This window comes from Phyllobates terribilis, unplaced genomic scaffold (assembly GCF_046119375.1).
Source record: "Phyllobates terribilis strain yellow unplaced genomic scaffold, ASM4611937v1 Scaffold_1__5_contigs__length_1240528914, whole genome shotgun sequence".
NCBI lineage: Eukaryota > Metazoa > Chordata > Amphibia > Anura > Dendrobatidae > Phyllobates > Phyllobates terribilis.
The window spans coordinates 270020178-270033364 of record NW_027362761.1 but is presented as its reverse complement, the minus strand read 5'-3'; the positions used below and the strand labels follow the sequence as shown (position 1 = coordinate 270033364).

The 13187-nt window shown below is 43.2% G+C and overlaps 1 protein-coding gene across 6 annotated transcripts in view; it reads right to left on the bottom strand.

Annotated features, from left to right (window-relative positions):
* DAO (D-amino acid oxidase) overlaps nt 1-13187 on the bottom strand; it is a 127963-nt gene that overhangs the window by 60092 nt on the left and 54684 nt on the right. Inside the window, exon 1 of one of the 6 annotated variants that reach the window (XM_073672437.1) lies at nt 10507-10652. The exons of 4 other annotated variants lie outside the window; for them this stretch is intronic. In XM_073672437.1, the coding sequence (XP_073528538.1) occupies nt 10507-10550 (44 nt within the window). In that variant the 5' untranslated portion in view covers nt 10551-10652. Of the gene's footprint in view, nt 1-6428; nt 6453-10506; nt 10653-13187 lie in introns of those variants that run through there. One more of the 6 variants, XM_073672469.1, reaches the window with a different exon arrangement.

Sequence of the window (13187 nt, the reverse complement as noted above, 5' to 3'; positions counted from 1 at the left end):
ATTAGGGGGACCATGCATACTAGGATAAGGATGAGGGGGCCATACATACCAGGGTAAGGATGAGGGGGCCATACATACCAGGATAGGGATTAGGGGTGCTATGCATACCAGGACAGGGATGAGGGGTGCCATGCATACCAGGACAGGGATGAGGGGTGCCATGCATACCAGGACAGGGATGAGGGGTGCCATGCATACCAGGATAGGGATTAGGGGTGCCATGCATACCAGGATAGGGATTAGGGGTGCCATGCATACCATGATAGGGATTAGGGGTGCCATGCATACCAGGATAGGGATGAGGGGTGCCATGCATACCAGGACAGGGATGAGGGGTGCCATGCATACTAGGACAGGGATGAGGGGTGCCATGCATATCAGGATAGGGATGAGGGGTGCCATGCATACCAGGATGGGGATTGCTGTGCCATGCATACCAGGATGGGGATTGCTGTGCCATGCATACCAGGATGGGGATTGCTGTGCCATGCATACCAGGATAGGGATTAGGGGTGCCATGCATACCAGGATAGGGATTGGGGGTGCCATGCATAACAGGATAGGGATGGGGGGTGCCATGCATACCAGGATAGGGATGGGGGGTGCCATGCATACCAGGACAGGGATGAGGGGTGCCATGCATACCAGGACAGGGATGAGGGGAGCCATGCATACCAGGACATGGATGAGGGGTGCCATGCATACCAGGATAGGGATGAGGGGTGCCATGCATACTAGGATAAGGATGAGGGGTGCCATGCATACCAGGATGGAGGGGTTCCATGCATACCAGGATGGAGAGATGCCAGGCATACCAGGATGGGGATGGGAACCACGTATAAAAGGAAGGGGGGGCATATATACCAGGATGGGGGATATTGTCAGAATTGGGGGACATTACCCCTATACCAGTGTCAGCAGAAGACCCCCTCTCCCTTAAAAGTGCATCATGACCACATTTTTTGCTTAAATTTTTTTTTTTTCCTCCTCTGGTCCGGTGCGTCTTATAGTCTGAAAAATACAGTAAATTAAGCATACAGGCTGGCATTTCTTGGCATCCTCTGGATGCCAAGCCTAGGAGACAGGATTTTATAAAAAGCGATTTCACAGCCACAAGACCGCTAATATGGGAAATACAGGTAAGTATAGATTTAGGTCCCAGGGGGGTGATAGATTCACTTTAACCCCTTTACAACGCAAGGTGGTTTGCACGTTAATGACCAGGTCAATTTTTACAATTCTGACCACTGTCACTTTATGAGGTATTTACTCTGGAACGCTTCAACGGATCCCCCTGATTCTGAGACTGTTTTTTCGTGACATATTGTACTTCATGATTGTGGTAAAATTTCTTCGATATTTTTTATTTGTGAAAAAAAAACGGAAATTTGGCGAAAATTTGGAAAATTTTGTAATTTTCAAAATTTAGATTTTTATTCCCTTAAATCAGAGAGATATGTCACACAAAATAGTTAATAAATAACATTTCCCACATGTCTACTTTACATCAGCACAATTTTGGAAGCCAAATTTTTTTTTATTGGGGAGCTATATGGGTTAAAAGTTGACCAGCGATTTCTCATTTTTCCAACAAAATTTACAAAACCATTTTTTTAGGGACCACATCACTTTTGAAGTCACTTTGAGGGGTCTTTATGACATAAAATACCCAAAAGTGACACCATTCTAAAAACTGCACCCCTCAAGGTGCTCAAAACCACATTCAAGAACTTTATTAACCCTTCAGGTACTTCACAGGAATTTTTGGAATGTGGAAGAAAAACATTAACATTTAACTTTTTTCACAAAAATGTTACTTTAGACCCAATTTTTTTTATGTTTGCAGGGGTAACAGGAAAAAATGGACCCCAAAATTTGTTGTGCAATTTCCCCTGGGCACGCAGATACCCCATATGTGGGGAAAAACCACTGTTTGGCAGGGTTCGGAAGGGAAGGAGCGCCATTTGACTTTTTGAATGTAAAATTTGCTTGAATAATTAGCGGACGCCATGTTGCATTTGGGGAGCCCCTGATGTGCCTAAACAGTGGAAACCCCCCACAAGTGACACCATTTTGGAAACTAGACCCCTCAGGCAACTAATCTAGATGTGTGGTGAGCACCTTGAACCCCCAAGTCCTTTACAGAAGTTTATAACATGGAGCTGTGAAAATAAAAAAATCAAACTTTTTCCACAAAAATGATGTTTAGCCCCAATTTTTTTATTTTCACAAGGGTAAGAGGAGAAAATGGACCCCAAAAACTTTAGTGCAATTTCTCCTGAGTACACCAATACCCCATATGTGGGGAAAATACAGTGTTTGGGAGCACGGCAGAGTTCAGAAGGGAAGGAGCACTGTGTGACTTTTTGAACGCAAAATCAGCTGGAATCGAGAGCGGACGCCATGTCGCGTTTGGAGAGCCCCTGATGTGCCTAAATAGTGGAAACCCCCCACAAGTGACCCCATTTTGGAAACTAGACCCCTCAAGGATTTTATCAAGGGGTATAGTGAACATTTTGAACCCAGAGGTACGACACAGAATTTGATAACATTAGGTCATCATATTGAATAAGTTGTCATTAGTCTTGAGCGCAAGTGCTCGCTACTTGAGTTTGCATCGGGTACTCAGGTATGCACCATGTATCACGGGTGCTCGAGTGACATGCTCAAGTCCCCGCCCGCATGTTTCACGGTTATTAGACACCCAAAAAAAACCATGCGGGGATCGCTCATGCATGGCAGGCAATCCCTGCGAGGTTTTTTTGGCCGCAAAGCATATGGGGCGGAGACTCGAGCATGTCACTCGAGCACCCACAATACTCAATACATACCCAAGCACCCGATGTAAACTCAAATAACGAGCACTTGCGCTCAACACTAGTTGCCATAACGTCATCTTTTTTTTTTTTACTTTTGGAAAAAAAAAACAACCCTAACCCTAGCACAACCCTAACCTCAACCCTAACCCCAACCCCAGCCCTAGCGTTTATTTTTTACGCCGTTTCTAGTGCGGTATAAGTGATTAGACGACTTTATTCTTCGAGTCGGTGCGACTACAGAGATACCAGAATCATATCGGGTTTTTATGATTGACAGCTGTCACACACTAAAAGACGCATTTTTTTGTAAAATCTAGTTTTTACATCGCCATATTTTGAGAGCTATAATTTTTCCATATTTTGGCCGACAGAGTCATGTGACGGCTTGTTTTTTGCGGGATGAGTTGACGTTTTTATTGGTGCCATTTTCAGGCATGTGACATTTTTTATTCGCTTTCTATTCCGATTTTTGGGAGGCAGAATAAACAAAAAACAACAATTCAGGAATTGTGTTTTTTAACATTTTTTATTCTACTCCGCGTGTGGTATAATTGATAATGTAACTTTATTCCTCGGGTCAGTACGTTTACAGCGGTACCACATTTATATCGTTTTTCTATGTTTTGGCGCTTTTACACAATAAAAGCTATTTTATAGAAAAAAATATTTTTTTGCATCGCTTTATTCTGAGAGCTATAACTTTTTGATTTTTCGGATGATGGAGCTGTATGGTGGCTTGTTTTTTGCGGGACAAGATGACGTTTTCAGCGGTACCATTTGTATTTATATTCGTCTTTTTGATCGCGTGTTATTACATTTTTTGTTTGGCAGTATGATGATAAAGCATTGTTTTTTGCTTCGTTTTTTTTTTTTACCGTGTTCACTGAAGGGGTTAACTAGTGGGACAGTTTTATAGGTCAGGTCGTTCCGGACGCGGCGATACCAAATATGTGTACTTTTATTGTTTGTTTGTTTGTTTTTTTCATAATAATATTTATTGATGGCTACATTATATTTTTATTTATTTTTTTTTATATTTTTACAATTTTTTTTTTTTCACTTTCTGACAGTTTTTTTTATTTTTAGTCTTTGTCCCACTATGGGACTTTCACTTTTTTCATTCTGATCGCCTGCATAGCATAGGGATGGATCACCATCCCTGTGCCATGCCAGCTGTCAGCGCTGCACAGTGAGAAGATAGTTTGGTCATGCACTGCGCATGACCAAAAAATCTTCCTGCTGTCTGGTGACCCGGATGTTGTCATGACGACATCGGGTCGTCATGGCAACATCCGGGAAGCTGCGGCAGACAGCGCTGGAGGCCAGAAGAGGAGGAGAGTATTGCGATCACCTCCCCTGAGCCACCGCAATGCTGCGATCGACTTCGATCACAGCATTGCGGGGGTTAATGTTCCGGGAGCGGTGCGGGACCGCTGCCTGCACATAGTACCGGGTGTCAGCTGTGACAATCAGCTGACACCCGACGGCGATCGTGCCCGCACATCCTGTGTGCGGGCGCGATCGCCATGACGTATTAATACGGGTCAGGCTCTTAAAGCCCAGGGCACAGACGCATATTAATACGTCATGGGCTTTAAAGGGGTTAAAGGACAAATAATCAAGGCGGGTAAACTCAATACTATTGTCAGGGATTTCTGGAGAAACATTCTTGAAGGCAAATTCCAGTACAGTTCTTGGAGCAGATAAAGGTGTGTTTTTTTTAATGGACACATGATATGAATAAAAATATATTGCATGGGTATGTTGGGTCACCCAGAGTAAGGCCACAGCCCCACTATCAGTATTCGGTCTGTATTTGGTCAGTATTTTTCTCAGGAGTAGGAGCCAAAACCAGGTGAGAAACAATCAGAGAAAAGGTATAATAGAAACAAGTCACCAGTTCGGCATTTATCACCCACTCCTGGTTTTGGCTCCCACTCCTGAGAAAAAATACTGACCAAATACTGATAGTGGGGCCGAGGCCTAAGAGACATCCTTTAAATCTGGTTACTGCTTGTGTTATTAAAGGGAACTTGTCATATGAAAAAGCTATATTAACCTGCAGATATGGGGTTGATCTGCAGTTTAATAGCATTCTGAAGCCGAGCGGCCACTGTACTGAAAGCCCTGCTGCACAGCTTCAGTACATAGTGAGCAGTGGCTGTAACCATGCCCCCGGCAGTGACTGACAGTGGCTCTACAGTGCATCAGTGCTGAATCAGCTGTCAGTCAATGCCATGGGTGTGGTTACAGCTTCCACTCACTATGTACTGAAAGGTGACTGAAGCCACGCCTCTATGAGTGAAAGCCGGAGGCTGCCAGGAGGTATAAAGATCATTTCCTCCAGGCAGCCCATATTTCAGTGCCGCACGCCTTCACAACACTATTAACCTGTAGATTAACCCCATATCGGAAGGTTAACAGCGTTTTTTCACAGGATCTCACTTTAACTCAGCATTTCGATTTCAGTAAGAGTTTTCTAAAACAGACAACCCCTCTTTTTTTAATATATAATTTTTACTGAAAGTTTTACTAAATAATACAATCAACATAATCAAGGAAAATAATCAGCATCTAGTACGCAGACTGGGCAAATAATATTGTTATTAATGAAATACATACATTGTTAACGAAATCAAATTAGCAATGAAATTAAAATAAGACAACGCAAAAAGCTATCATCTAAGAAGTGGATGTAAGGGGAAGTTACCCCGTTGATACATTTGAACTACTCCCTTTTCTGTCAGTTATTAATGCGAAGTTGACCTAAGTTGTTTTTAATATATCCTCTATGATATACCTGTGACGCAGGCCACTCGCATGCCTTCTAAGCGCAGCTCTACTCACCATGTGTTTCGCACTGCTCCATCCAGTACCTGACCATCACTCGGAGTTGCCTTGTGCTGGTTATGAGTTATAGGGTGGGCAGGAATTTGTATTCACCCTGTCCTGCAGAGATTGGCTTCCCCAGCCTATCACCTGGCAGCAGGTGATATATCGTGAGACTTCTACTTCTATTCCTTGTCCGAACATTGGTTCCTAGCCTGCTAGTACCATGTCTATGCATTCCTCCATCTTCTGTCTCCTGTTATCGACCTGGCTTGTTTACCTGTCCTGTCTTACCTCGGCTATGTGTATCGAAATGAGCTGCCTGTCCTTACCTCAGATTGTCTGACCACGCCATTGTCTTCACCCTCCTTTACCTCATACCTGTGCCTCTGATTCCACCGGTCATCTGCTGCCGTCCCGATGACTGCCCTAAAGTTGTACTTGGAGTCTACCAGCAACCCAGCCTATTCTCACCATCAGAGGCTCTAGTGAAGACCCGGTAGACACTTAGTCATGCCCCTATAGGGTAAGCCCGGCCCATGGAGCAGTTGACCAAAACTAACACTCACCAATGTTACAATACCATGCAGTTGAGAAAAAGGTTCTACAATATTCCTTTTTTCTTCCATAGAAATTCTTTTTAGAATAAATTGCTTCCATTTCAATAGAAATTTAACTGCTTATGACTCTTTATTACTAACTGCACCCCGCATTTCCACCTCCATAAAATGTTTCATCTTAGCTATCAATTCTATGATGAAGGGAGTAGTAGGTTCTTACCAGAATTTAATAATTTTTTGTTTCTATTAGAGTATGTAGAGTAGAGTATGTAGAATCTTTGGATGGCTCTTGAAATGGTGGGTTTCGGTGTCAGAGTCACTCCAATAGTGCAAACTAGTTAATTGGGGAGATAAAGAACATTTAGAACTCCAAAGGGTATCAACAATGTCTGATACCAATTTCCAGAAGGAGGCTGTATTAGGGCAAAACCAAAAACTGTGAATTATGTCAGATTCAGAGAGATGGCATTTGGGGCATGCAGTTAATCTATCAAAGAGTAGGTATTTTTTGGGTATATAGTTCCGTTACTCTAGCATACAATCTGCGTAGGTATCAGACAACCCCTCTTAATAGTGCTTCATAAGAAGGTTTATTCTACCTACATATGTTGATGATCAGTACGTTCTCAGGTAATAAAACACGTTTGGTGATTTCAATATCCCAGGCACACAATGCTTTAAGTGTCTGCTATCCCATTAGGTAGAACTTTAGGTCCACCAAACTCATTGGGCATGCAGAGGGGTACATACTGACATCACATTTTCCCAAGTACATCTACTTCCAGCCATTGCTTGTTGGGAAAATTTTACTGATTGAGGATGGTGTTAAGCCAGCTTCCAATGGAGATTGCTTTATTACATAATTTAGTATTCTTGGAATGTTTAATATTAACTCAGCAGTCATCAAAAAGCAGCAGCAATAACAAGAAAAGTATCAGCATTTTCTTTAAACTATTTAAAAGAAATATTAGGGAAAATCTACTAATACTGTCTCATTTTTAGACAGTATAAACTAAAATAGGCCAAATTTATCATAGTGGCTCAGGCTGTTTGATAAATTTGGTTCATCTTTAGTCTGACTAGTCTTAGTTTACACAACCTATTAGTTGTCTTACTTTGTACCAGTAATTTGCAGCAAAACGTTGGCACAAAATCATTCGCGGGATTTAACACGTGCCGGACGTAAGCGCTTCATTCCAGCCACCCATCGGCGCCCCTCTCACGTGATTGCAGGGCGCTAATGGGTTGTCATGACAGCCAGGTGTCTCGAGAAGACCCCGTGCCTGTCATTACGACACTCCTGTGAATGCCGGCCCATGGCCGACGTTCATAGGAGATTGTGATTCACAGCTATGTATAGCACAGGCAATGGGACGATTGCAGCTTCAATTCTTCTAAGTGGATTATAAGATAAAAAAAATTTTTTGAAAAATATGACAAAAATAAAAAAATACACATTTGCTATCGCTGTGTTCAGAAATGACTGATCTATCAAAATATAAAATAAAGTAATCTGATCGGTATATAGCATAACGAGAAAAAAATCAGAACACCAGAAATAAGTTTTTTTGGCCCCCGCAACTTTGCAATAAAAGGTGATCAAAACATTGTATCTGCCCCAAAATGGTATCAATAAAAATGTCAGCTCAGGGCGCAAAAAATAAGCTCTCACCCAGCCCCAGATCCCGAAAAATGGAAATGGCGATAAATACAAAAACTTTTTCATGCAAATTTCAAAATTTGTATTCACCGCTAAATAAAAAATAAGCTATACATGTTTGGTACCTGCGTACTCGTACTGACCTGGGGAATCATATTTCCAGGTCAGTTAACCATTTGGTAAACATGGTAAATAGAAAACCTGAAAAAAATGTTTGCAATTTTACCACACTTGGAATTTTTTTACTGTCTTCTACTACAGGGCTCGACAAACCCAGGCGCCTGGTCGCCAGTGGCGCCTAGAAAATGTTGTCTGGCGCCTAGAAAATGTTGCCTGGTGCTTGAGGAGTTGAGGAGTTGAGAAGAAAAAAAAATACTCTCAATCCAATCCCACCTCCTGCACGGAGTCATCCAATCGGAGGAAGCAGGGACAGTATCGCTCAGGCCGCCTTCTCCACTTTGCTCCGCCCCCCTTATGCTCCGGGACTGGACAGGGAGAGTTGGGTTACGGGGGGGGAAGGATCGCTGTGGCCGGGGGCCCGTTCTCATCTCCCGCTACCTGTGTAAGTACATACAAAGGCCGTGCTCCCCGGGGAGACGCCGTGTGTGAGGGGGTCTATATGTACAGTTTGTCAACAAAAAAAATTCTGGCTCCTAAATTTTTTGGCTGGCTCCTAGATTCTGAACAACTTTGTCGACCCCTGTTCTACTATACTATATGGTAAAGTCAATTATGTCATTCAAAACTCGTCCCGCAAAAAACAAGCCCTCACATGGCTATGTTGATGGAAATATAAAAAAGTTATGGCTCTTGGAAGAAGAAAAGGAGGAAAAAATGAAAACAAAAGAAACGGAAAATGGCTGGGGTGAAGGGGTTAAAAAAGACAACGCTGAAAAAATGGCTTTAAAGGGAACTGGTCACGTGAAAAAATGATATTAACCTGCAGATATGGGGTTAATCTGCAAGTTAATAGCATTCTGATACCATGCGGCACCAGCACTTAGACCACACATGTCAAACTCTGGCCTGTGGGCCAAATTTGGCCCTCAGGTTGATTATATTTGGCCCACAATGCCATATGGAGGACTGTACAGCCATTATTCTGAATGGAGCTCTGTGTGGGGCCCATTATACTGTGTGGAGGGTTGTATGGGGATCATAGTTGGGGCATCATACTGTGTTTGGGTCACTATAGTTTGCCAGGGGAGTTGAGAATGGGGGGTGGGTACAGTGGGGTCATCATACTATGCGTGTGGAGAGTACCCCGGAGGAATTCATTGTGGGGGTATCATACTGTATTTGGGGGGCACTTTTGTTGGTATCATACTTTAGGGCAGCTTTAAGCGTGCCCTAAAACTAATTTCTTTAGACTGGCCTATCGACTTAACACACTTGTCTAACTGTCCCGGTTTGGCCCATATCAAAATTTTCTTCAAAATCATGTTCATACCATCCATGCACTGATTAGCCTCTGTCTGTACTGTACACATACTGGGTGGCGACCAGTTCCTGTAGTGCTATGTATTTACCCTATTTAGCATATTATGGCTGTATTATACAATATCTGTACATTTTACCTTTTGTGTCCCCCCTATTTCCTCATAGACTGCAAGGAGGACCCTCACTCCTTTTAATATCTGAGTTATGCTTATTTTGTAATGTCTTTTTCTCTGTTCAAGCCGCCCCCCCACACCCCGCCCCTAAAATTGTAAAGTGCTGCGGAATATGTTGGCGCTATAAAAATAAAAATTATTATTATTATATGGGGGCAATAAAAGGGGAATATAGGGGCTTCAATAGGAGGAAAATTACTCTGTAAGGGCTGCAAAGTTGTGAGATATTCTCTTCTGTGACCCCACTGAATAGTAAGGTTTTTTTTTTTTTTTAATAAATATCAAGGTTGGCCCGCGATTTTGTCCTTCTGTGTATTTGAGCTTGACATCCCTGACTTAGACCCCCGCTGCCGGGAGGAAATGAACTTTATTCCTCCCATAAGCGTTTAGCTTCCAGTTATACGGGTGGCGCCGTCACGGCTTCAGTCACTGCTCTGTGTTTACAGAGTGGCGACCATAACCAGGTCCCCGGCACTGACTGACAGCCGGCCTTAATGTTGAGCTGCCTTCAGTTAGTGCCGGGGGCGCAGTTCCAGCCGCCGCTCTCTAAACACAGAGCAGTGACCGAAGTCGCGCCGCCCCTGTGACTGAAGCCTGAACGCTGCTTCGGGGAATAAAGTTCATTTCCTCCCGGCAGCGGGGCTCTAAGTTCTGGCAGGTTCAGAACGGTATTAACCTACAGATTAACCCCATATCTGCAGGTTAGGTGCATTTTTTCACTTGACAGGTTCCCTTTAACAAAGGAGTGGATTGGAAAAAAACAGGTTGCATTGAAGAAGTGTGGGTGCCAATAGAAACTACAAAACTATCTCCTGTAAGTATGCCCTTAGCTCTGTGCCTGTAAACATAACTAACTTGTGCATGGTAAGTTGATTTTTAGCTGTACTGTTCCTTTAAACTGTAATGCCAAGCTTTAGACAGTATGTTGCAGTCGGGGGATGTGATGTTACATTGTTGGGCACTGAAATACCAAGCTAATATGGTAAACATGCAATGTGTAATGGAACAATGTAAGACAGCAGTACCTGGCAGTGTGAACCAGACACGAAGAAGCGCCTTTCCAGAACATAGCTCCAAATGAATAAGTTCTGCTTCCCACAGGCGAACAGCGAGCAGCTGAGCACAAGGAAGTCTCTGCTAAGTTTCATTTTCAGTTGTGTAACTCTATGGTATCAGTACAATGGGGTCATTGTCTGCAGCACTACAGTGGCCGAAAGAAAAATGACAACCTGCGCTGTAGGAGAAAAGTGCGGCTGTAATGGGGCGATGTGGGCGCAATCTGTAGCAGGCACTTTTTGGGGACATCTGTGGCAAGCACTGTCTGGACGCCATCTGATTCTGTGTAAATACACTGTATTACAACTTATTCTTGTACTGATAAGCAGCATTATAGGCAGAGCCCTTATCAGACACGTTTTACAATTTTTTCCCTTGAATTAACATGTATTATGTATTTATATATTTCTTTTACTCACTTATATAGCGCCATTAATCCACAGCACTTTACAGACATTATCATCACTGTCCCCATTGGGGCTCACAATCGGGATTCCCTATCAGTAGGTCTTTGGAGTGTGGAAGGAAACCGGAGAACCGGATGAAACCCATGCAAACATAGGGAGAACATACAAACACCTTAGAAGATAGTTGATAAATGCCTGATTGCTAAGGGCCACCACAGGGTCTCCTACTGATCACTAGCATGAGGGGTCTACTCTTTACCTCCTCGTTTCTTTCCATCACATAACCACAGTGGGTAGGAATTTGAATGGAGCGCAGACAAGCAAATGTCCCGCTGTTCTATTTAATATCTGTGGGACAGACAGAGCTGAACGTAGTTCTCAGCCCCATCGGTCAGGCAGACGTGTGTCCCTCTATATTACATACTGTACTTATATCATAGTAATGTCAACAGCACACAACACAACATATCAAATGTGCTACTTGTCTAAACACCTCTTGGTTAGGTTATGTTTCGGATGGGCACAACTGTCATCATGGATCAATTTTTTGTGTTAGTAAATAGTAGACAGAAATATTTACCACCACCAAAAAGGACCAGAGGCAGCATATAGGTAAATGCAAATATTGCAAAAATGCTGCAGTACCAGCTATGTGAATCAGATTTGAACTTGTTACAACAGATTTTTCCACTTTGTGTGCAAATACAATACCCTATCAGATAAGTGATGGTCTGCCTACAAGATAACCCACCAGTGCCAGTGGTAAGACTCCAAGTAAGAATACAACAGTGAAACAAATTAAAGGGAATCTGTTGGCAGGTTTTTGCTATGTAATCTGAGGACAGCATGAGGCAGGGGTTAAAACACAGATTTCAGGGATGTGTCACATGTCAGGCTGTGTGGTGTTGTTTACTTACAATGAAGGTTTCATCACCTGATGATTATAATTGCCTGGACTACAGTAGCTACAGAAGTGCAAACCTGCTAATCTGACTCTGCCCCCTGTTGTGATAAGCAGCTCATTATCTATAGACAATATACATACAGAGCCTGGTGTGGGCGGGGTTAGCTTTCTCAACTCTGCTGCAATGCTAAATCTAAGAACTCTGATTGTGTCACAATTACTGCACCCTGTAAACTGAGTGATACATCGTTGGATTCAGGGTCTCTTTGCCAACATCATGCTGATCTCAGATGACATAGCAAAAACATGCTGACAGATTCCCTTTAAGTCCGATTACTACAAATCTACTTCTCAACACTCATATCCTCTCTGTCTCACAACCCTAAACAGCTATTCAACACCTTCAATTCTCTCCTCCGTCCCTCAGCGCCTCCTCCCTCTCTTCTCATCTCAGCTGAAGACTTTACCTCATTCTTCAAGCAGAAGATTGACAACATCAGACAAAGATTTTACCTAAAGTCTCCACAGCCCCTCCTCATATCTACTCAACCTTCCTTCTCCAAAACCAGCTTCTCCACCATTACAGAAGATCAAGTTTCCTCTTTACTCTCCAAATCATACCTCACCACCTGTGAACTTGACCCAATAATAATAATCTTTATTTTTATATAGCACTAACATATTCCGCAGCGCTTTACATACATTATCATCACTGTCCCCATCAGGGCTCACAATTTAAATTCCCTATCAGTATCTCTCATCCCTAACCTTACCACAGTCTTCATCCCAGCCCTAACCCACCTCTTCGACCTGTCACTAACAAGTGGTGTCTTCTCCTCATGTTTCAAACATTCCTCAATCACACCCATCCTCAAAAAGCTCTTCCTTGACTGATCCTTTGTGTCTAGCTATCGTCCCATATCACTTCTCCCCTATGCCTCAAAACTACTGGAACAACACATCCACTTTGAACTGTCCTCCCACCTCTCCTCCTGCTCCCTCTTTGACCACTTACAATCTGGCTTACAACTGCATCACTACACTGATGCCCTGACTGACGTCACCCATGACCCACTAACTGGCAGCCAAATCCAAGCGACAATACTCTGTCCTCCTCCTCCTGGTCCTGACATCTGTCTTCGACACAGTGGACCATTCCTTCTTACTACAGACTCTCTCATCTTTTGGCATCACTGACTTGGCCCTATCTTGGATCTCCTCATACCTAACAGACTGGACATTCAGTGTCTCCCACTCTCACACCACCTCCTCACCTCGCCCCCTATCTGTCAGTGTCCCCCAAAGGTTCAGTTCTCGGACCCCTGCTCTTCTCCATCTA